At 36.1% G+C, this 25420-nt stretch overlaps 1 protein-coding gene and 1 pseudogene across 1 annotated transcript; both read left to right on the plus strand.

Moving 5' to 3' along the window:
• Positions 1 to 25420, plus strand: part of LOC145784425 (uncharacterized) — a 276670-nt pseudogene that overhangs the window by 149329 nt on the left and 101921 nt on the right.
• On the plus strand, positions 1166 to 24879 carry LOC145784643 (uncharacterized). Its single transcript, XM_082596507.1, has 8 exons — positions 1166 to 1492; positions 10763 to 10914; positions 11437 to 11672; positions 11922 to 12026; positions 12265 to 12341; positions 13541 to 13679; positions 22695 to 22808; positions 23759 to 24879. Exons 1-8 carry the CDS (start codon positions 1337 to 1339, stop codon positions 24877 to 24879), a joined length of 2100 nt encoding a protein of 699 aa, XP_082452633.1. The 5' UTR covers positions 1166 to 1336.

Here is a 25420-nt window from a genome sequence, read left to right on the forward strand (position 1 = left end):
GTAGCCGAATAGGGAACTAGTCGAATCGGACTAGTTGAATAGGAAAATAGCCGAATCGGACTAGTCGAAACGGGCCATTCTGTAGTTAACATTGCATGATTATTTTATGAACCCCAGAGGTTTTAGGTCAACTTCTATAATCATGGAATATTACTTTAATAAAAACGATTATATATATAATATTGAAGTAGAAAGAGTAAGCAGTTATAAAGAGACATCACAAATTCACTACCAGGGTTGTAGAGGGTAGCAAACTAGGTAGGATGGGCTTTATAAAAAAAAATTTTTTTAAGTGGATTGTATTTAAATGCACTGCTTCCCAAGTAGGTTTAGAGCTAGTCTTCAATTTTTTTTGTATGTTGATGCTGCTCTAGCCTTATTGCAAAACTTTTATCAGCAACATTTCTCATCGGTGTGGTGAAAAACTTTAGCTTTGCCTTGAATGTGAAAAAGGTTGCAAATGCAAGTGAAGAGAAAAAAAGGTTCACACACAAACACAAGTGGAGAAAAAAAGTTTCAAATATTAACAAACTTGAGAAATGTTGGCTTGCAGAAACCAAACATAGCCTACCGGCACAGTAGTTCCGGAGCACATTCAACGACTTCTTGGCAGTCATGGCAGCCAGAGTTTAGAGGCCTGTGTAGTGTGTATTGTGTGTAATGAAGTAATTGGTTAAACATCTAACATTTTTCAAACAAATATCTTGTGGTGTGATCTTTTATGTATTGCTAAGCAAGGTTTAGAATTTTCAAGAAATAATTGAAATTGAAAGTAATCTAGTTTTTAGTTTTTACACATTTTGAATCACTGCAATTAAAGTTGTTTAAAATAAGTGCTTTTCCAATCACTGATTTTGCCGTAGTAACAGAATGCTAGTTTCAAAGTCTGCTGCTACTGTATTGCTATTTTACTCGGATTGATATGATAGTAGGTTGAATGCATACAAAAGCTCATGAAGCATTAGTAACCCATTTTTGTTTCTTGACAACATACGTCACAGGTCTACAAAATACCTACGGTGAACAATTTTCGTTATAAAGTAAACAGCTTTCTCTTTATAATGCCAATAACTTTTATTTTAAAATTATATTAAGTTTATTACTTTTTTTTGAATCAGGTTATATGTACAGTAGCCTATTCCTGTGATAATTTGGAAACCAAAAGTTAATAAAACTGTAGCCTGTGTTTGACTGCATGTTGAATTTCTTCATTTATGGTGAAGTACCTTTTGTGGATTGCATAACCATAATGACTGAAACTTCTCAACATCATTGAAGTCACAAACATATCCACATTTATTGCAACTTGACTGGGTAATCTTTTTGTACCATTTCCATGCTACCCTCAGCCATGAATAGACCGCACTTAGAAATCACTGAACAGCCCAAGCAAAGAGGAATGAGATTCCGTTATGAGTGTGAGGGCCGATCAGCTGGGAGTATTCCAGGAGAGAACACTACTGCAGAAAAGAAAACATGGCCAACTTGTCAGGTAATACTGTATGCCTTTTTGTAAAAAGTTTTTTTTAATAAACATTTACATACATTTAAGACCAGTGTTACAGACGGCAAACGTGTATTCTTGCATAACTACAAAATAACAAAAGATTACATTTGTCTTCCTAAGGTCATACCATGTAGTAACAAGTTATTTGGAGACAAACTGCTGCAATTGTTCAAACTAACTTCAAGATTGGGAAGTTATATATATATATTAGGGTGTTGCAGGCGCCCCGACTCTCTTGGATTTTGCTTACCTTTTTTGTGGTACTGTGTTTAGCTCAGTAGACCACAAATATGAAGTTTCATAAATTTTCATCGACGTTTACCTCCACCGCCGAGGCCATTTTGAGGCCCACTTTTTGAAATTTTTAATGTATTTTGCCACTAGAGGGCAGTGTATAGGTTTTGCAATATTGGGGGTACATTTAAAAGATGCTCTATGATGTTCTGAATTGTTTAAAAAAAAAATTGGAGAAATGGGATAAGTATATCCTAAAATATTCAAGTTTTGTCACTCATTTTTTGCACAATACTGCCCCTAGTGGTAAAAAGAAAAGTTAAAATATCTTGAAAACTACTCATCATATTGTTATGGAACTTGCATGCACCCCCCCATTTTCATGGGTAAGGAGTTTGATTTCAGCAATATTTTTGCAAAATATTACCACTAGAGGGTGGTAGTTCTAATTTTGAACTATTTTCCTGTGAAAAGGCGATATTGTTGCATTTCTTGAGCTGTGCTTCTGAAGAATACAATTTCATGGTTTATGCACAACAAAATTTATTCAATTGTAAAGAAACTGCATGCATGCATGTACTATAGGGTCATTCCAGCTCAATTCACCCAGTGCTGTTAACACCACCATCACCGATTTACATCAAATTTGGTTTGTGGTTAGGTTTTGGGCAAAAATGCATAAATTTTAAATTTTATCAAAATCCGGCCAGTGGTTTTGGAGATATGGCCCTGTGAAATTTCGTATTTTGGGGGAAAATGGGGCTACCCGGCTTATTTCAATATGCCATTTCTCAGCAACCACTGGGTGTATTTTAATGAAATTGGTGTCATTTTACAGGAAATTGGTCAAGGATTTCATTTCTGTGGTTAATTTTCAAAAATAAGCATGTTTGGGGGTAATGACCTTTTGACCTTTGCTTTAACCTTGACTTTGACCCTGTGGATCACGTGACACAAAAAACTTGTCTACATGAAAAATATTCCTTGATACCATCTCTATAACATATGAAAAAATGGGAGAGGTAATATTTTTAGTTGAGCCATAGTTTTCATTCAAAGAGAACGATATCTGTGAAATTTTCATAAAATCCGGTTAGCTTAAACCTTATATTGTAGAATAACTCTTGCAACAGTGTACCAGCTTCATTTTTAATAATCAGAAATCGAATTTGCCATACTGTTATAGCATGGTCAGTCTGATAAGTTATATCGTTATCCATAGGCGCCGAGTTTTCAAAATAGCTGGGCGGTGAACACATACTGTCACGTCATAAAGGTTATTTTGTGCGCTTTTCAAAAGGGCGATTTTGCTAGGTTGTTGGGCTAGCCTAGTTTTACATTTAAGTCTATGTCTCCTCTAACACGATTTGGAAACAAGTAATAAATATGATTGGTACGCAACAACGTCTGGACCTGGTAATTCAGTTCCGCATATTTTTTGTGATTGGTATGTGCAGGTTGCGGGACGAAACTTGCGAGTTTAATATTAGTGACGTAGCAGACGCAACTGTGATGATTGAGACGACAAATTTAGAGCATTTTGACAGCAGAGTTAATTGATAATATCGTTTGAGAGAAAATTACTCCTTTGAAAAACAATGCTAACAATTTGAAGACAACCATAAAACCGAAAACTGAATTCATTGTTCAAGGTGACTTTGCAGAAAATTACTCATATGTAGTACAAGATGAAGTGCAAAGCTTCCACTGGGATAATAGGCAGGTCACTTTACATCCGTTTATTGCATATCGTCGACTGGCAGATAGATCACTTGAACACAGAAATGTATGCATCATAAGCGACATCATGGAACACAACACCTACACAGTTTACGCTTTTTTACAAGTATTTATTGCTTATTTGAAAGCTGAATTTCCTGAACTTGAAAAAATGTATTATTTTACAGACGGCTGTGCTGGCCAATACAAGAAAAAGTGAAATTTTATCAATTTATTTGGCATCAGGGCAGAATGGCACTTTTTTGCTACTTCGCATGGAAAGAGTGCATGTGATGGTATAGGGGGGACAGTGAAGCGCCTCTTAACCAAGGCAAGTTTGCAAAGGCCTTACAGTGACGCTATCCTTACTACCAAGTCAATTATGACATTTTGCAAGGAATTCAATTTTTCAATGTCAAGCCTGACCGGTATGAAGCTTGCAAGGAAAAATTGAAAAAAAGATTCTCGTTAGCAAAGACAATAAAAGGAACACAAAAGTTCCATAGATTTGTTCCGATTTCTGAAACAAAGTTATTCGCGTACAAACTCAGTGCTCAAAAAAATCTGCCTGAAATAGTGTCAGTGACAGGAGGGAGAGATGAAGACCTTGCACTTGAAGCATTGCATGAACCTGATGTCGTTACACTACTGTATTTCCAAAAACGATACAATTAAACTTCACAGGTTGTGTAAAAACTGGTCAGCTCAGTGATTGCTGTCTATGGAAAACTTTCAGAACCTAACATTTTGTCTGTTGTGTCTTGATTAAACTGTGTCATTTAACTCATTTTTATGCAGTATTAATTGGGAGCGTTTATGAATTACATCATCAAAATTTGAAATATTTTACCTCCTCCCCCATTTGCCATCATTTTGCAATGTTATAAGCTTATTTTACAAAAAAACAAACACCCCTCATTATCATTTTGGACCCATTCTTTCTGATGATGCAATGTGCATATCGTTCCATTTGTACATACCATACTATTTTTGAAAGTGATTTTAAGAAAATTTGTTGAAAAATCATGAGACATGCAAACTTTGAGTGAAAATTATGGCTAAACTAAAAATATTACCTCTCCCATTTTTTCATATGTTATAGAGATAGTGTCAAAGAATATTTTTCCTGTAGACAAGTTTTTTGTATCACGTGATCCACAGGGTCAAAGTCAAGGTTAAAGCAAAGGTCAAAAGGTCAGTACCCCCAAACATGCTTATTTTTGAAAATTAACCACAGAAATGAAATCCTTGACCAATTTCCTGCAAAATGACACTAATTTCATCAAAATACACCCAGTAGTTGCTGAGAAATGGCATATTGAAATAAGCCGGGTACCCCCATTTTCCCTCAAAATACGAAATTTCACAGGCCCATATCTTCAAAACCACTGGCCAGATTTTGATAAAATTTGAAATTCATGCTTTTTTACCCAGAACTCACACACAAACCAAATTTGAAGAAAATCGGAGGTGGTGGTGTTAAAAATTTCATTTTTTTTGGGTGATTTGATGTGGAATGACCCTATATCAATAAATCCAAACAGGCAATGTGAGTCTTAGTTAACACAATTTCCGCAAAGGCAGTTGTGCATCTTCATTGTGTTGATAAATGACGTTTTCTAAGATTTGGTATCTTTCTTCGATTCTCCTCCACCACTTGAATATAGTTTTGCAGATTTTTTTCTTGTTTTGCTAGATGAAGAAAGTCGGATACCACTTTTACCCCTCTCTCTTCTGAATCATTACAGACTCTGAGTGCACTTATGATACCATTAGCAGAAGCATAGCCATCATCTATTTCCCACTTTTTTGGGTGTTTGACAAGAAAAGTTGTTGAAATGTGCAAAAGTTCAAATAACATTTTGCTGCTGGCATTTGCATAGGAGCACAATGACAGTGAGTTACCATTAACAATGTCTGGCAGCTCTGGGCTTACCGTATCTATTACCAAACCTGTTTGTAACCTGGCCATGGAAACTTGCATTTAAATGCAGCAGAGTTCCAGCCAAAGCTTCCTTTTCATCAATAGTGACTTGTTTGTCCCATAGAACTAAGGGGATCAGCTCCCCAGTTACATACCATGTGTGCCTACCTAAAGCTTTTAAAGCAGCAAGACTGATAATTTTGTCTACTGCAGCATAGCTTTTGATGTCACTTACCAGTTGCAAATCTTCTCGGGGTGCTGATGCAGCAATTGGACAGTTGAACCACCATCCATTAAATACAAAACTGCAAAGGTCAACAAATCACTCTATGTTTTGTATTTGTGATTTGGAAATGATTCCTTGCGGTAGAAAGTCTTGCAGCATTACTATCTCATAGCAATAGAGCTGCTTTCCCATCCACCTTGCTCGATGGACAGCAGAGAGAAATGCATGCAGCAGAGAAATGGCCTTAAAAAAAAGAAAAAATTTAAAACAACAACACCCAAAAACTTTTTTCAAGCCATCTCTCTGCTGCATGCATTTTTTTTCAAATAAAGCTAGACAAACCACTTCTCTGCCTAGCATGCAGAAAACATATTGGAGAAGTTATACTTTCTCATGTGTGGGAAGCCCTGTAAGTCGAAACGTCAAGATCTCCAGCCATTGAACTATTCGAAAGATTCCGGAACAAAGGATTCAATGCAACCCCACATGCTGCAGCTGTACTGCACACCAAAAATCCTCAAAAGAGTTGGGAGAATTTGTAACAACTCAAAGCAGAAAAGTGTAAGCACATAAAGTTTGAGAGAGATATGCAAAACTATCAGAGGGGTGATTACAAAGAACTTTTAGACCTGATGACGGTGTAGATTGGAATCAACAGTGGACAGTACAACTTCATGAAATGTGGTACAGTCCATCGAGCAAGGTGGATGGGAATTGGGAAAGCAGCTCTATTGCTATAAGATAGTTATGCTGTAAGACTTTCTACCGCAAGGAATCATTTTCAAGTCACAAATACAAAAATTAGAGTGATTTGTTGACCTTTGTGCTTTTGTATTAATTTAATGGATGGTGGTTCAACTGTCCAATTGCTGCATCAGCACCCCGAGAAGATTTGCAACTGGTAAGTAATATCAAAAGCTATGATGCAGTAGACAAAACTATCAGTATTGCTGCTTTAAATGCTTTAGGTAGGCACACATGGTATGTAACTGGGGAGCTGATCCCATTAGCTCTATGGGACGAACATTCGAACAAGTCACTATTGATGAAAAGGAAGCTTTGGCTAGAACTCTGCTGCATTTAAATGCAAGTTTCCATGGCCAGGTTACAAACAGGTTTGGTAATGGATACGGTAAGCCAGAGCTGCCAGACATTGTTAATGATAACTCATTGTCATTGTGCTCCTATGCAAATGCCAGCAGCAAAATGTTGTTTGAACTTTTGCACATTTCAACAACTTTTCATGTCAAACACCCGAAAGAGTGGGAAATAGATGATGGCAATGCTTCTGCTAATGGTATCATAAGTGCACTCAGAGTCTGTAATGATACAGCAGAGAGAAGGGTAAAACTGGTATCCAACTTTCTTCATGTAGCAAAACAAGAAAAAAATCCGCAAAACTATATTCAAGCGGTGGAGGAGGATTGAAGAAAGATATCAAATCTTAGAAAACGTCGTTTATCAACACAAAACTGCCTTTGCGGAAATTGTGTTAACTAAGACTCACATTGCCTGTTTGGATTTATTGATATAGTACATGCATGCATGCAGTTTCTTTACAATTGAATAAATTTTGTTGTGCATAAACCATGAAATTGTATTCTTCAGAAGCACAGCTCAAGAAATGCAACAATATCGCCTTTTCACAGGAAAATAGTTCAAAATTAGAACTACCACCCTCTAGTGGTAATATTTTGCAAAAATATTGCTGAAATCAAATTCCTTACCCATGAAAATGGGGGGGTGCATGCAAGTTCCATAACAATATGATGAGTAGTTTTCAAGATATTTTAATTTTTCTTTTTACCACTAGGGGCAGTGATGTGCAAAAAATGAGTGACAAAACTTGAATATTTTAGGATATACTTATCCCATTTCTCCAATTTTTTTTTTAAACAATTCAGAACATCATAGGGCATCCTTTAAATATACCCCAATATTGAAAAACTTATACACTGCCCTCTAGTGGCAAAATACATGAAAAATTTCAAAAAGTGGGCCTCAAAATGGCCTCGGCGGTGGAGGTAAACGTCGATGAAAATTTCTGAAACTTCATATTTGTGGTCTACTGATCTAAACACAGTACCACAAAAAAGGTAAGCATGGTGAAACCAAGATTTAAATTTCATGGGGCGCCTGCAACACCCTAATATATATAACTTCCCTAGCTATATATATATATATATAGCTGATTATTAGGCTTTATCTTCAGTTTTGCTAGCAGTTTTGCCATTTGTAGAAACAAGGTGGTGAGCTTGCGCAATGCACACACACCTTTGACCAGGAGCCGGAGTTGATAAAATGGCCGGAACTGAATTGAAAAAAAAATGCTTCAGGTTGTTTCATCACTAAATCTTATTTTCAATTCGTTTGCATAACCCCTCGCTTTTTGCTTTTTAAACGTGCAACATTTAAATTGTGCACATGCTGGCTGATGTTAGGCTAGCATTCTCAGTTTGGCCCCAAAAATTACATTATTTGTTTTTGTCAGCACTTTGTTTGAATCAAAGTTTTTCAGTTAAATTTGTTCACTCTAAAATAACTGATTTTATAAAGGCTGAACTTAAATTACATTTGTCATGTTGATTTATATGATACATATTCCCATAAAAATCACCTTGTATGTTTGGAAACTTTCAGTGCACTCCACGGCAATAGTTAAGTAAATTATATGATTCAAATAATTGCCCAAATCGGATATGTTCCTTCATTTTTTTAGATCTTGCATTTATAATAGTGCGGGTCTGCTACTATTCGGCGAGAGTTTTTTTCGGCGAGTGCCCTATTTGGCGAGTTTTTGAAACTTTTGAAAGGAAATTATTGGGTACCGTAGCCTAATTATAATTGCCCTTTTTACATCGTTTTAACGTTGAAATCGTGCAGAAAGGAATAAAAAAAAATGTTTAAACTATTAAATTAAAATTCTTCATGTCAGTTCAGTTGTTTTTATTTCTGACCATCATATCAAAAACAATACACGTCAACATAGCAAAGGTGGAAGCGACAAAACTCAAACGTTAAAACGTGCTTGAATTCGTCATGTCAGTTCAGTTGTTTTTATTTCTGATCATCATATCAAAAACAATACACGTCAACATAGCAAAGGTGTAGAAAAAGGTAGAAGCGACAAAACGCGAACGTTAAAACGTGCTTGTGACCGAAAGAAGTTATTGAGTTGAACGAAATTTGGCACGGTCGCAACACCTTCAGAAAAATTTAAGATATGAAGGGAAAATAAAAAAATAAAACGTTAATAATGGCAGAATTACAGTACTGGTAAACAAAATAGAAAGAATGAATGATTACTTTCAGTTCTTACTTTTATACTTATTTAACTTTGAATCGCCCTAGAAAAGTAAGATCATGATAATATCTCTTGTGTTTCATGACATCTAGCGATCTGTTAACATGTGTTGTGTGTAGGCTTGCTTAACTTATGTTTTTCTTTTCAATCTCCTGCCTCAAATCTGCATTAATCCTTGACATATTGTGTAAATAATACCTGAGAGGAAAAAATCAATAAAAATGTGCTTATCCATTAATCAATAATGTGGCAGCTGTAACCTGCTTTTATATTATATATATTGGCTTTATTGGGGTGATGTGCAAAACTGGTGATGGAGTTTTAAATAAGAAATAAAGTAGAAAATCATTTTTTTGGTTTTACTACAGGCTGTTTTGTATTCTTGTATCGGTGCTCAATATAATTTTATTGTGTTTGATTTGATTTATGTCCCGCAGAAACAAAATTTGTACCTGAAAGCAATTTTTAAGTACAATTTATCACTGAGTGACCTTGATGAAGTTAATTTTAACTTTGCGGTTAAAACTTTTAATGTTGCTGTTTATTGCTAATAAATATACAAAATGATTGCAAATTATAAAAAAGTAACTGAAACACTGGGGATAGAAAGTTATTTTTCAATGTTGTCAGGCAAGACATCACAGTGAGGTTTGAAACTCTGGTATCAGTGTGTTGAATTTTACTATTACAACTTTACAAATTAAAAAGTGAAATAAAAAGCAAGCGTCCGACACCAAGCGCACAGCCCGAAAGTCGAACCAGCGTAGCTTCTTTGTCATGAAGTCATGCCTTAACCAACTGCTTTATTGGGCCGGATTCATGAGGTGAAATGGAGTTGGTGTTAAAACCCTTTTACTTCATAGTGAAGCAAGGTGGCTTTCAAATATCAAAGCTTTAAAAGGCTATTTATGTTGAAAAATGAACTCGTGATTTTTCTACGGAAAAAAGTCAGACTTGGTCCACCATTTTTGCAATGACTTCTAGCTGTAGAAATTATGCTATTGCAATATTAGCTTGTAAAACTAAACAAACTTACGGTAATTTGTTCCTCCAAGGGGAAAACATCAATATTTTTACATTGAAATCTAAACTGAATTCATCAAATCATTCAACATCTGGGAAAAAGGTTAAAAATGATTCATTTGAAATGTTCTAATTTACTGAAGAGTTTTTAGCTGACAATGGTGTGAAATCAAACATTATTAAGCCTCTGGTTATTGACTATTTGTTAAATCTGTTGAAACAGTTTCGGAAGTATTTTCTTCCAGAAATGGACAAGACCAAATTAGATTGGATTCAAAACCTATTTGCAATGCAAAAACAAAGTACCTCTCTTTAGAATCTCAGGAAGAACTTGTTGATCTATCCTCTGATTTGAATTTTTGATTTTCTAAAAATAGTTAATTTTTTTGGAAAAAAGTTTCACACATTTTGTTAAGCTTTCCATAATATCACAAATGTATATTTTGCACTGTTGATCATTTTAATCGTGAAGGGTCGCTAAAAATTTTAGGGAATTAAAAGGGGTCGTTAGCAAAAAAGTTTGAGAAGCCCTGGCCTATATAATCATTGATGTGTCACATGCTGTTTGACAGCTGTTTTTTTTTTGCTGAAAGTTTTGATCATTTATCCAAAATTTCCTAAAAAGGCTGTCTTCAAAAATGGTTGTCTACGAATTGGGATAGCCTATCTCCAAAACTGGCCATTCCGGTCTCAACCACTATGTTTTCTATGAAATAGACTTTACTTGAAATAGTGCCGAATGCATGAAAGATTTTTTGTGCTATTGATAACTCATTTAAGTTATCAAGTCAACTAACACTTTATTTATTTCAATTGGTTTGTTAGATTGTGAACCACTATGCTGTGGCAGTGATGAGAGTTTCTCTTGTGTCCATCAATGATCCACCACGTCCACATCCGCACAGTCTTGTAGGAAGAGACTGCAACAATGGAATTTGTCAAATCACCATAGACCCTGCCAACCAAATGCAAGGAGTGTAAGTGATACGTATACTACCTGTAAGTGAAAAACTAAGTGAAAAGTATATGAAACTTGACAGGTTTAATACAAGAGAAACCGGTAGTATGCTAGCTGTGTGCATCTTCTATTGATGTTAAGAAACATATTTTTAGCACTTGTTTTTTTTTTAATTGTATTTGGTTTTTGTATCATTTGTTAATTTTCTACATTTTCCTAACAACAAGCAGTAACATCAAGAGTTAGACTTAACAATCAAAGCAAGATATTGCAGCACGTAGGATGTTAAGAACATTGAAAAATGAAGAAAACAAGCGGTGATGGCTGAGTTATTTGGTGATTCAAAAGTTTTGAGCAATTTTTGGAAAATTTCTGAAGACAAGTGTGTGATGAGCAGTAAATGTCTGAAAGTCCAGTCTAAGTTCACTACGCAAAAAAAGATTCTAAATGGTGTCGGCGGAAAAATTATTCATCACCATTTAACCAAGTATACCATCACCAGTTGACGAGCTTCTTTTGAAAATAATAAAAATGTATATAGGTTTCCTAACTTGGGCATCCAATGCGTAAGACGAAAGGAAGTAAGCTCGTCCATTGCTGAAAGATTGCGAAGTGGAGTAAATCCGTTCAACACACCGGTGGATAGCGATGAACATTCAGCTGTTGATGTGGACCTCAATATTGTCAGGCTCTGCTTTGAGGCGTTTCTACCTGATCAGCTTGGCAATTTCACCCATAAATTAGACCCAGTTGTTTCAAACCCTATTTACGACAAAAGTAAGTTTAAAGATTGTTGTGGTATTATTTATTGTGCAAAGTTTTCAATCTACAGGTTTTTGCTTTTCACGAGGCGAAGGCCACCATTAAGCGTCTGTTTTAAAACAAGAAATAATATGCATAGTTCTATAGGAGTTTGTTTTCTAAATATTAATTTCAATAAATCAAGTTTTAACTTGGTAAAACTAACGTAAGGAACACTTCTTCGGCCAACCCAGGTAATTAACCAATGATGTTTGTTCATTTTAGAAGCAACAAGTTCCTCTGTATTAAAGATATGCCGAGTAGACAAGACCTTTGGGAGTGCGCTCGGAAATGATGAGATATTTTTACTCTGCGACAAAGTTCAAAAAGGTGTAACAATCTGTTACGATGATTAGCTGACTGTTCAATTAACAATTTAAAGTTTTCCCAAAGAGAATCGACATTAACCCAGCCTAAAATGTTGATTAAATTATGATTTTTGTCTTTCTTAGAAAACGTATTTCACTATTCGCTTGTACTAGGTGTAACTATAATGCAGTATTCAGGCAGCTGTCTTCAAATGTGTTCTTCCTCGTTTCACTGAACTGATACGTGCAAATTTTTTTAGAAGACATTCAGGTGGTTTTTTCTCATGGAGATTGGGAAAACATTGGTGATTTTTCACCAGCAGATGTCCACAGACAGGTACGCTTCGTTTCGCTTTTATATTGTCACAAAATATCCGCCAGTATAAAGTTTAGCTGCAATCTCACTTTGAAAAGTGTGGCACAGATGGTTGTTGTGCTTTTCATCGTTCATGTTCCACCACCTGAAAACCGCACTTGCATGGTACGATACTACAAGCTAAGCAGCACCTCAGGATTTACAAGTTACATTATTTTTGTTCTGACACATAGAATAAATACTGAGAAATAATTCAAACGTTTTTGACTTCCTTTGAGCCTTGTCAGGAAACCTTGCGTCTCTAGCGATACAATAAAAGCAACAGCTGAAAATTTAATTTTGAGACTAAAAACTGTATATTTTTGAAGTTGAACAGCATAACTCAACAAGTAAACATTAGACACAAAAATGCCACATGGATGTTATGCCGCAGGTGTCGTTTTTCCTGTTTGCCGCACAACAAAGTAAATTTTCTCACAAAGTTCTGTCAAACTTGTTAAAGTGTTAGGTCTAACAAGATTCACGTCGTTCAAAGAGTCTCATCCATTCACTCGGTTTCATTCGAGCAGTGTTGCCAAAAATTATTTTGTTGACCAAGAAATGTCTGCACATCTAAAAGTATTGTCTTGTGTTGCAAACACGGACACTTGCTCACGTCTTCTAAATGGCATTCACTGTTGCTTAATACTTGTGTTCGTAATTTGATCCTTAATTCTCTTTGTCATCACATCTTTTGGGTATCACGGCATCACTTGACACAAGTCGAGACGGTTAATGTTGAGGATAAATTGAATCAGCTCGGAGTGTTTAAACTTACCAAAAAAAGGAATGGCATATTTCTGTGTAAATGTAATCTTTTGCTGTCTTGGCAGGACAAGCAAACGACTTGTTAAGACTTTGACTTCAGTAGTTAATCGAATTACGTAATCCTCAAATTACTGAAACTAAAATCCACCTGTAGTTTAAATATCTTTGTTCTACTGGAGATTCAAATCATTCAAGTTAATTTTTGAGGACTGGAAGTTGAATCACTTCGAGCCATCTAATTGGCCAACATTGATTGCCTCGGTTTCCATTGATTGTACTCACATGACATTGCTGCATCTGTGCATCTCGCAGTGCTGCAAATACTGTATTATGATCTAATAAAAGTAAATGATGGAATATGATGTCATAAAGTTGTACTGGAGAAACAAATTCGGTATATTTTACGTTAATAGGTCGCTATCGTCTTTAAAACTCCACCTTACCGAGATGAGCACATCCGGGAGAGTGTGGAAGTTGAATTCAAGCTACGAAGACCGTCTGACATGGAGACGAGTTCTCCTTTAGTGTTTACCTACCTTCCAATCCAACATGGTATGATGTGCATGAAAGTAGTCTGTGCATGGTTGTCAGTTGATGGTTCTAAACCAGTGCGGCCAGATACACTGAGTGCTTTGCACAACTTTTCCGGATAGTTGTCGTTGAATTTTTTAAATCAGATTTCTTACAGATTTAACACAAAATTTCCAGTAGCATAGTTAGAAAGAAAACAGATAATAGAACAAATAAATAAATGAAGTAAAAATTTAAACACAAAATTTTTTTGTGGTTATGACTTTGCAAAATTGAGGTAAATTAATGTTAAGAATCCATTAAATATAATCAAGTTGAAAAGTTTTGTATATGCTTATCACCTATGGAGCCCTGGCCTGGAATGCATGCATAAGCATACATTTTTATGTCATCTACTACAATCTTGCAAACTATAATGTATACTGGAGTCGTACTCTTTCTTAGCACTTGGCAGTATCTCTGATCTAGTTGTTCTCGAAAAATCTCTTAAAGGTGCTTGACAGTATTCCAGCGTAAATGGCAAGGGTAAGATTAATTGTTTTTTGGGTGAAAGAATTTCATGTTGGGGCAAGTAGTAAAGTATTGAACGGACACGAAAAAAATGCGCTGACTATTGCACATGTGATTGCTATACTGTTTTTGTTTCAAATTTTTTTGATAGTTGAACCGTAGCTTACGCGCATGCGTAAGTTGCGTGTTAACTTCTGTGACCTTGTATCAAGTTCCATCATATTAAGTGCATGTGGCCTAGCCCTATAGTCAGTATTCCACGCCTTCTCTTTAAACTGACACTTCATGTCTTAACACGTTCCAGAAAAACTGAAAAAGATAAGGTTAATATGTTTTTATTTTATTGTAATTTTTGCTTAAGTAAACGCAGTTCCGTGATATCTATTTCTTGCATTCAGCATTGTTTACTGATGTAAGTAAATATTTTTAACAAAAATTGTATAAAAACATAATCATGGAAGTTTCAAAAAAGCAGAAAGGAGTTGTAAGAAAAATAGCAGCATGCTTCGGAGTGAAGTGCTCAAATTTGAGTCATCATAGTAAAGTGTCAACTGTCACCACAGACATAGTGCTACTCGGTGCATAATGCTAAATTCTGATTTGAGATTAGAAATAGGCAGACTAATCGAAAAATAGAGCCCAAAATGTAGATTTAGATACTAAATTCATGTTTGTTTCATAAACTAAGCTGTTTTCATCGTCAGTGTTGAATAAGCACTGAATAATTTAATAACACTGAAGATGAAAACCATCTAGTTAGCGAAACGTTATTAAACTTGAGTTTAGTATCTTCATTTCTGAGTCCATTTTTTTTATTAGAATTGACATATTTAAAATGTGGAGACAATATTTTTTATAAGCGGTTGCAACCCAGATAGCAAATCAGCTTCTTTAAGCATTTAATTAGTAAAAATAGACGGATGTGGCTAGCTGGGTTGTGATAAAAATCGATCATGAAATTGTATTAATGCTGTTAAATGAACAGCTAGGACGATCAGTTTAATAAGAGGGTGTGAAAATGCATTTCAGCAAAACTACTTGGTTTATAAACAAGAAGAAAATGGATCACCAAACCTCTGAGCCATTCATCGTTAGCATGAGCGTTGTAGTTTGGTCTGTAAAAGTGAAAGCGTTTCTGCACTATGTTTGGATCTACTTCTTCGCTTCTGAATTACAATGCAAAAGAAACACGATTCAAAGCAACAAGACTGTTACCAGCTTTTGCAAGCATCATACAAAATAATGAATGCTTTTTTTTACTACGTTACTGTATGCTAAAAGTTCTTTAGAAAATATAATTACGCTTTTTCGGTCAAGCACCGGTTTCCACAATCCTCAGGTGTTTCAACTGTTTTTCGCTTCCATGTTAGGCAAACGTTACTTTGCTTTGCGTTTTAAACTGTTTTTTTGTTAAAATAGGGCTCAAAAATTTCTGCAAACCTTTTGAATCCAAAAGTTGCAAACGCACTGCAACGTCTCGATTATACTTTTTGCACTCACTTCTAATATGCGTTGTACGGTTGTAATGTGGAGCTGAAACAATTCAGATAGGTGCAAAGACGGCAGTTTTAAAGCATTTTGTAATTTTAAAGCTTCTGCAATTTACTGTTTATAAACTGAGGGAAGCTCATCCTATCTTTAACTGAAAGGGCAATAACTCCGGAATGGCCCGTTTCGGTGAGTCCGATCCCTTAACGGGGGATTTTTTCAACTGTTTTTTTAAATTATCGGGTACCGTAGCCTAATTATCATTGCCGTTTTAGGGTTAGAGGTTTGGGGTTAGGGTTGGAGGTTAGGAACTCACCGAATAGTAGCAGACCCCAATAACTCAGCTTAGTAGTAGTTTGCATGGAGAAAACCTCAATCGATTTGTCTCCCACTGTTCAGAGCTAAAACGTTTATTTCAAAATTCAAACCACAAACTTCTGGTAATTAAATACAATGAAAATTATTTTTCATTTTGCCCTCATTTTTGTTTGTAGTTGACTAGATTTAATTTTATTACATCATCTATAATTTGGAAGGTTGAAGTATTTTTGAGCCCTGTTTTATATTTCAAATGTCAACATTATACATCAGCTTCGTATTAACCCTTGCTTTTATATGTTTTTGCAATGCAGTTTTGTAATTGATCCTTTCATAACTTTATATCAGCAAAGCAGCATGGCTTTTGCCCTGGTCCGTTTCGTGCGAGACAGCTTGAAATAAAGTAAAGATGTTTAGACTTATTGGAGTAGCAATTTGTGTTTGGAGAGAAAGTGTTGTTGAATCCGTGTTGAATTAGTGTCTGATGAAGCTTAGCTTTTGATAAGACACTTTAAATGGCAAAATGTGTTCTGTCAGATGACCCATTGTTAATTTTGTATGTCCTATTAACAGTGCGGAGAACAATGTTAAATGTCTGATTTACTGCTTAGCAACATCAGTTGAATGCTTAGCTACATTATATCAATGAGATATTGCTCTGTGACAGCCACATTCCCTTGATCAATTCAAATGCTTTTAGATTCTTTACGTTGCTATTTGAAATACTATACTTTATTATGTTCATATATTAGTCATTTCACAAGGTTATCCATACTGCTCTTGAAGATTGCCGTGGTGGGTCTTTCTCTTATAAGAAATAGTTCACAAGTCATTTTTGAAACACTTTTGAACCAGCTGCGTATGTGCTGAAGGTTAGAGCAACCACAAGATGATGGGGATGGTAGCTGGCTAGTAGCCTTTAAACTTGGTGCTTATGTTGAAGTTAAAGCGATGAAGCTGCCAGTGACATCTCATTGAACATCTTGTAGTATTCTAACCTAAAAAGACTTCTAGAACAATCTTAAATGACCACTCTGTTCAATGGCTTTTGTTTGTATGTTTGATTTGTTTGTTGAAATTGGGTTTACTGAAAAGCGAAAATGTAATGGGAAAGTTAAGCTCCTGGCTTGATGTCACGTTGACTTTGACGCTGTTTCAGCTTTAATGTAATTGTTACTAAAACAAACGATAAAGTTTCAGCTGACCAAAACATAAATGCGTAATTGTAATTTGTCACCTCACAGATGTCGATTATTTTAATCTAAATACTATACAGCATACAACTTTCGTTTGTTGAAAAAGAATATACAGTATTATATGCATCAAAATCTGATTTTAAAAATGATCTCTCTATTTTCATTCAACGTCTCATTTATCAACCAAATTCTGACTTGACATAAATTCCACCTTCTCAATACTTGTAGTAACCGTTCCTTCTGTTTTGTATGGATGGATAAATCCTGATACAGAATTCTACCCGTTTGTTGATTGAAATCATCCAATTTTTACGATATTTTATGCATTTTTAGCACCTTACTTAATGTGATTTGCACCGTGCTTGGCACAGATTTAAAACAACTAAATTTAAAATAGACAAATGGCGTGCCTTATTGTATGAGCGTAGTGCTTTCAGCGTTTAAGCTAAACATAGTTGCCAGCACATCATCGGAATTAACTTTTCCGTTTTTTTGCGAGATTGACGTCTGGGAAATTTTGACGCCATTCTGTTTAAACGTTGTTGTACACCTCTTATGTTAATTTTTATCAGCTGTTGCATTGAAATTATCTTGTACCAACAATAGTAAGACAAAGAAGTTTTTTGGATGCAACGCAGTCTAGGTGCTGCAATTTTATTACATATAATGCCGTATAAGCGAATACCAATTTATATGCCCCTATTCTACATACACTTGTTGTTTTCTTTGCTTATGACCATAGGCGCCGACTTTTCAAAAAACCTTGGGGGGCGAGAAAGGTTATGACGTCATAACCATAACGCTATTTTACTCAATTAAAGTAGTCTTTGATTAAGCTTGGTGTCCTGTTTATATTGACACCTAGATCGCAAACCGAATTTATTAGAACCGCTGCTTGAAACGATTAGTTTTACGCATGCAGTAGGCTACGCCTGGTAAAAATTTTGATATTGTTAGTTCATAATTGGAACAGTTGGAAAACAAGCCGATTCATTTCTTTTTCGTGCGAGTGAATAACAATGATCAAGACAGTGAAGTTATCGAAATAAAACGCAAAAAATCATGATTTCAAGCAGAGTGGAAACCCACTATCGGTTTTATTAACCACGTATCGCACGTTTTGCTAATTACTTACCTTCAAAGCGGTAACAACGGCGAAGTGTTTTCTCTTCTGTTTTTTATCGAAAGTCTTTACAGTCTTTTATCGAATACCGTATATACTCGAGTATAGGTCGAGATGTTCGCAAGTGACTTTCACCTCAAACAGACAGGTTCGACTTATACACGGGACAAGCTGTTGTCTCCAGCTCGGCAGTTTTCAAAACGAACGCATTTTTGCTGCCGCAATATCATTGCCGACGTAGATTACGGAGTTTGAAATGGCGTCGGCCGAAGTAAAAGTTTTGAATGCGCTTATTTGCACTGACTCGAACTTAATTTGACAATTCTAAACTTTATGCACTTGTTGAGCAATATGCAAAGCTCACGAGACAAAACAGCAGTTTTAAGAGATCGATTTATTTTTATTTTTGCGTGTATAACTCGTTGAAGTCGATGTCAAACCTTGGCGGACGCATAAAATAATGATGTTGGGTTAGCTAGGTGATTAGCGGAAAGAGACGTCGTTAATGCAGGCAATTCTGCGACCAAGACCATTAAACACCTTTTCTTTTACCGGTTTTCGATTTAATTCTCACACATTGCGAACAAAAAAATGTGTTCTGTTGAATCATAACTGATCTTACAGCGGGAAGACCTCGTTGAAAGTAGCGCGTCTAATTTAGCTGGTTTAGTTTACATAATATTGCAGTGGAAAGTTACGTGACTATTCCAGCAGCATAAGTTACTCTACCATCTAGTTCTACTTTGAAATTTCCATACGTATGAGAAAGCCATGCGATCAGCTGCTGTTTTGCAGGCAAGAGCAACATAGGCTATTTTTCGCTTTCGGCATTCTTTAAGTCCGTTTAAATGATCTAAATTTCTTTCGCAAAGTGTTTTCATCTTCGAAACATTACTTGTAAAGTTGTAATAACCATTTTTATTGCCCCTCAACCATAAGTTTACGGGGGGCCGCGCCCCCCGGCCCCCCCGGGAGTCGGCGCGTATGCTTATGACAGTATAGAGAACGCATTTAAATTATGAACAACAATAGTGTCTGTTTGGAATATTCTCCGAAACAATGGACTTTGTTGCATTGACATTACTGAAAGCAACAAATGTTTTACTTAAATTGTGAGAATTCAAACATGACGGGTTTTGCTAGGGGGATCACCCATGGTCTGCAGCGAATCGTCTCGACGTTAAACGGTGTCTGTTGCAAGCTCTACCTCTCATGGTCATCATTTTTAGAGTGCATGCCTTTGCAGTATTATTGTTTTCATCAAATTAACAAAAACTTCATCATTTTGAAAGTTATTTTGCAAACTAAACTAATGGCTGCTGTGCTCTTTTTGCTCGAAAAAACAACAGGAAATTTTTCATGACATAAAATTTTGTTAACATTATTTTGTACAAAAATGTATGCACATTAACTTTGATGATAACCAATGATATAAACTTTATGCTTTGATAAGTCAGTCTTAACATCTCCTGGGGTTGATATAGTGTAAAGTACTATGCATCCAGTTCAGCAAACTGTCGGTCTTTCGAAGTTTTCAGGTTTAAACTCAATAAATCTCAGTAAGCTGAGTTTCTATATTTGGCAACTATTTTCGTTTGCTCTGTTGCACCGAACTGATATGACCGTTTTGTATGCCTTACGTTTTATTACTATGTTGATCACACTGCCAACCTCAAATTGTTTCCTGCTACTACTCATGGAGAACTTTGTCTGAGCCATGTTTGCCTCAACTGTATGTTGCTCACGTGCATACCCAAATTTCCGTCGCTGCGCTGCAAACTGTTCAAAATGATGCCTAAATGAATATTTTTCAAAAATGCGTACTTCAACATCAACCTATGCATGTCGACTAGAAAAAATTTTTGCAACTTACTGTTTCACCGTCAATAACGCTGACACATGAGATCTGTAAGTATGGCTAAAATTGTTTAACTGCTTTTGTTTTTTGGGCTCCCCAAAGACACCATGAGTATAAGCCTTCAAAAATCTTAAACATGCCATTTTCCCCTTTAATGGTATTTCTTATTGCAGATTTTTTTGTAATTTCCATTACAAACGCATCACACTTGGTGAAATTGTTTGCAAAATAAACTAGCAATGAGCTGCACGAGTGTTGAGTTATGTTTCCATCGATTTTTTTTTTAATGGGAAGACATGCAGAATCTGTTTTGAACAAAATTGTCTACTTGTTATGAGAGCTATACCCCTTCCCATACAGCAAAATCCATCATTTTTACGTTGATTCTGCGTCTGCAGACGTTGAATCGATTTCATAAAGACGGATTTTGCTGGCTGGGTTGTGGGTGCGGCCTGTCACAGTAGATTATCCCAGTTGGCAAAAGTTCCTAGGTTTGCATCATTTTAACGCTTGCCGATGTTAAAACAATGTAAGAAGAGGGCAAAACTTTGGATACCTGAGATGCAACATCATTTAAAGAATGCAGAAGCTATTTATATTGAAATAAACGTTTCGATTTGAACTAATTTGATTGAACAACAAACAGTGTTGGTTAAAATACTGCACCACATGAATACATTATATGCATAAGATTTTGAAATGACTCTTTTAAGACAAAGACCAGGAAGCTTTAAATCCATTCTTGCCTATTACTAAAAGAAACAACTTGAGCATCCTAAACTGCTGAGAAGATGTCTTTTAAGAAGCATTACTCCCCCAATTTTTCATGAAAGTGTTTGTGTTAAGATGTAAAGCTTTGTTTCAAACTTTATAAATTTGTTTTATCTTTTACCGAGCCTCACAAAATATGCCTTAGAAACAATCTAAGCGGTTTCGATAAAGATCTTTAGACTCTCAAACCATATAAGAGATTCTCAAAATGACGAATAAAGCTTCCGCCTGATGTGCATTGAATATATCAACTTGGAGCGACACCAGTTTGCATCATAGGTAACTTGATCACTTAATGCCTTATCAGTATTCCAGGCCTCTACAAATATTTCGAACCACTTTGTTGAGTCATTATTTACCTAATCTTCAAATTGAACTGTGTTTTCTGAGAAAGATGTCTTCTAAAAGCGCTTCCAAGCAAATAGTTTTTTTTATTAATCTTTAATTCAATAAAAGTTTAATTGGTATTAGTTTTGTAAAGTGTGTGTTTTTCATTGACTAACACGACGTCTACTAAGTGAATGTTGTCTGGTCATCTTCATCAGTGTTCCAGTAAAAAAGTTATGTACATCAGTTGACAGTTCACCATTACACCCATCTCTTATAAAAACCTAAATTGCTGGCATTAGGTTATTGATTATTATGCGTCTTCTGAAGTGATTATAATTAAGCGTATTCTGAAGCCTTGCAAGCATTAAAATACGAAACGCTTTGTTAGACTGTACTCTACTTAAGGGCCGTCTTTAAATCTTTTAATTGTTTTTATTTGACTTCACAACTTTTGGGCTTCTCGTTAGAAAGTATCCCGTCCACTTGGTCTAATTGAAGATGCATGTAAATAAGATTACAAAAAAGTGACCGACTTGCAAGCAGTAGGCTGTGATTTAATCTTGAAACATCATAGTTGGCTTCTAGTTGAAGCTTGGAATACTGATACGAGCGTTATTGTGATACTCTGTCCAAATAAATAAAAAAACTAAATCCCAAATAACACTTTCAATCCATTAGTTAGTGCTGTTAGCCGACTCTGCTCCAATAAGCGTGGCTTGAATTGCATTCGTAATATTCATCTTTGTTCATGTTCATACTGTTTCCTATAGGAGATAAGAATGATACAAATATTGTCAATAAACTAATCCCTTTCCAAGGATAAGGTTATCAACGCAATCACGTGTTCAATTTCTTCACTCAGCATATGGCATCAATTCAGTTGGTTTGAGAAATATATTGCAGAGGTGTGGAATACAGATGTTAGGCACATTTTGGTTTACATATAAACGTATGTTGACAACTTGAATTAAAAGCCTTAAAAGTGCGGATTTTTTTTTGTTTGTGTGAACAAAATAAAAAAATCACTATCAAATACGAGTTTCTTCGTATATTTTAACGGTTGTGTGTCATATTTATATTGTATACACAACGTACGTGTTTGTTAAAAATGCGTAACTTTGTAGCTATCAATTATATTTTCGATTGTTCGTACAACAGACAGTTTAAATGTATAATGCCCTTGGAAGGGTGTCACAACAGGCATGTTCCGTTTTATAAGTTTAAAGACAAATGTCATGTCAACACCATATGTGGTAAAGGTATAACAAAGAAAAAAAGAAAAAGAATGGCGTTGGATAATAAATGGACAGCACCTAATTGGATCTGTTTTGCTGCTTTAAAACGCTATTCTAAATAATTAGTTGTGTAAAAAGTTATACAAATTTTGCTTAGACAACATTGTCTGTTGCTACTTGAAACTAATAATTAACCTTATACCACAGAACCTCCAAGGAAAATGATTCTTCCAAACAGAATGCATCCAAGCTACACCCGACCTAACGTCAAGGCAGAAAACATCAGGAAGGCGATCAAAGAGAGAGCAAAGAAGTTTTCTGGTTAGTTACTTGATTTTTTTTACAGCTTTGAATCATTACAACAGGGTCAAAGCTAGACTCAAAACTGTTGGTTTTAAAGATTAAACTTAACAGAATATAAACAGGAATCCACATGAAAATTTTCAAAAATGTGTTGCGGTATGCGTTAAAGCTACTTCTCTGCTGTTGGTTCGTTTAGAAGGTTCCACCCAGCAAGAACCTTCTACAAATTGCTTATTATTTTTATTGCTGGTTTAGTTCAAACAGAAACATGTAAATTTAAATTGTGTCGTATTTTTGTGTGTCACCAAGACTTGCTCATTGCAGTTTCTGATCACGCTAATTTTCTGTCTACAAGTATGCCATTTGGCGTTGGTGTCCTTGTGCGAGTGATAGATGAATGACTGTTGAATGTTTTGAGAATTAATAGTTTAATGAAAAATTTTGTTTTTCTTTTGTTTATAAATTTGCCACTTGAGATTTTACACTGTGGGGTTAAACTCAACTATGAAGCACAGTTTCGCTTGGACATTAGAATTTAATGTAAAATTGTTGAGCATTCAACAATTCCGTTTTGTCGATTCCAAGCTGATGGCTAGTGGGGGGATTTGGGTTTCAGCACACAGAAACCAATTATCCACCGTCAAGAAAACATCAATGCCATTGAGTGCCTTGTGTGATTTCTGCGTGATTTTAGTAAGTATCGAACTGGCAGTCACTTGAGCATCGGACGAGCATCTTTTACCACTCTACTACGCAGCCGGCTCAATATAAAAAGATGAAGAACACAACATTTTTTCATAAAGAGTGCTTTGTACTATCTCAGCAATATTTGTATCTGTCGCAAGATTATAAAAGTTATTGATATGGCCCCCTATATTGCAAATCTAGCTCCATCAAAAAATGTAAAACAACCGATGCCTTGCTCGTATACATTTCACGATTTAAGTACAATCAAATTTTGTTTTTAGGGAGCCGCTTATCGCAGGAGAGCAGAAAACGTCCACTTCCGCAGGCGCCCCAATTCCAGTTCCAGCCACAAGACACCAGTTTCCGATCGCCTCGCCAGCCCCGCCCGCCCGTCAACTTCAATACTCCATTCCAAACCATATCAACCCAGTGGTCTGCCATGGGAGGAAATTTGTTCAGTGAGGGTGTGCCGGGACCAAGTGGTCTTAATATGCCTCTTAAACAGGAGGCTCATTTTAGCTCATCATTCCAACCTGGGACTTCATGGAACCACCAAGTTACACCGTTCCCTAGTTCCCAACATCAGCAGGTTCCTTCACAGACCCAAAACAATCTTTCTGAACTTTTTGATTTCTCATCAACAGCAACGCCTGATCTTAATTTACATGAAAACAACTTGTCATTGACGGACATTTTGCAGCTTGATAGCTTTCCTAGCATTGGGCCCGAGGCAACGTCTCAAGTCCTGGGAAACACCACGGCCATTGTCAATGACTTTTCAAAAATCCACGAACCCAACTTTCCAAACGACAATTGCTTAGACTCTCTCATGGAGCAAAAATGCAGTCTTGAGGAGAAGCCGCCTGCTCCCTCTGCCTCCTCATCCCAACCACTAGATCAGCCTAGAAATGCAATTTTAATGGGCACTGGAGTCACACAACAGCCGATGCCATCCCAAAGTGCTGGTTTCTTGCCTGAAAATCATCCTTTCACTATGATGTCCCCTAATCATGTGATGTCTCCAAGTCATGTGATATCTCCAAGTCATGTGATATCTCCCAATCATGTGATGTCCCCCAGTCAGGTGATGTCTCCCAGTCAGGTGATGTCTCCTAGTAATGTGATGTCTCCTGGTCAGGTGATGTCCCCACAAATGAACTACCAGCATTCAAACATAACGTCACCCCAACAACCGTATCCCTCCTCCAGGGATGTAATGCTTCATGGAGCAAACGACTTAAACTTGCAGCAAGACTTCCAGTTTCAAAATCTTCACAACTTCCAGTATGAAGGGAATGCCACCAACAACAATAATCATCTTCCCCCCGGAGCAAACCCAGGTGAAGAGAATTCCGACGAGCAATTGGATAGACTCTTCCAAACCTACGATCCCCAGCTTTGATCCAGCATCTAGAAGGTGAAGAATAATCTCTGATCATCCAGCTGGCTGTAGTTGCTCCACATCCTGGAAAGCAGGAGATAACGAATGGGCTACAGGATGAAACTTCTCATCGGATGCTCTATGGAGTCCGAAGCCAAACTTGACGAGATGTTTTACTGTAAATAGTTATATATACTTTGAGAACAGAAAAATACCGTAATGCTCCCTTTTCTATTTTATAAGGTAGCTGCTCTTGCTTTTGATTCTATAACCTGCATAGCTAGAAAAATTCATTGTAGAATGCGTTCTCGTTTTTATTCCTAAGTTTTCGCTATTTTCACGAAATTTGAGATTGTTGTGTTGTTTGAATGTGGTGAATCCTGGCCGACCAGCATAGCATATTCACTATTCAGCCATGTTTCATATTGACAATTTTAAAGTCGCATTAATTTCATATCTTGCTTTAATCAAAATGGCTTTTGGCAAAATAGCGATTGCCGTTCCTTAGTTCGCAACATCAAACACTTACAGAAGTAGAGTTTTTATGCGACCTACCACTCCT

This window comes from Aplidium turbinatum, chromosome 15 (assembly GCF_918807975.1).
Source record: "Aplidium turbinatum chromosome 15, kaAplTurb1.1, whole genome shotgun sequence".
Lineage (NCBI taxonomy): Eukaryota > Metazoa > Chordata > Ascidiacea > Aplousobranchia > Polyclinidae > Aplidium > Aplidium turbinatum.

What these genes read in the sequence shown, in the direction of transcription:
- LOC145784643 (XM_082596507.1), top strand. Translation starts at nt 1,337, where the DNA reads ATGCTACCCTCAGCCATGAATAGACCGCACTTAGAAATCACTGAACAG. An exon ending in GCCAACCAAATGCAAGGAGT is followed by an intron (nt 10,915 to 11,436) that starts GTAAGTGATACG and finishes AAATGTATATAG; the next exon opens with GTTTCCTAACTTGGGCATCC. An exon ending in CAGCAGATGTCCACAGACAG is followed by an intron (nt 12,342 to 13,540) that starts GTACGCTTCGTT and finishes TTACGTTAATAG; the next exon opens with GTCGCTATCGTCTTTAAAAC.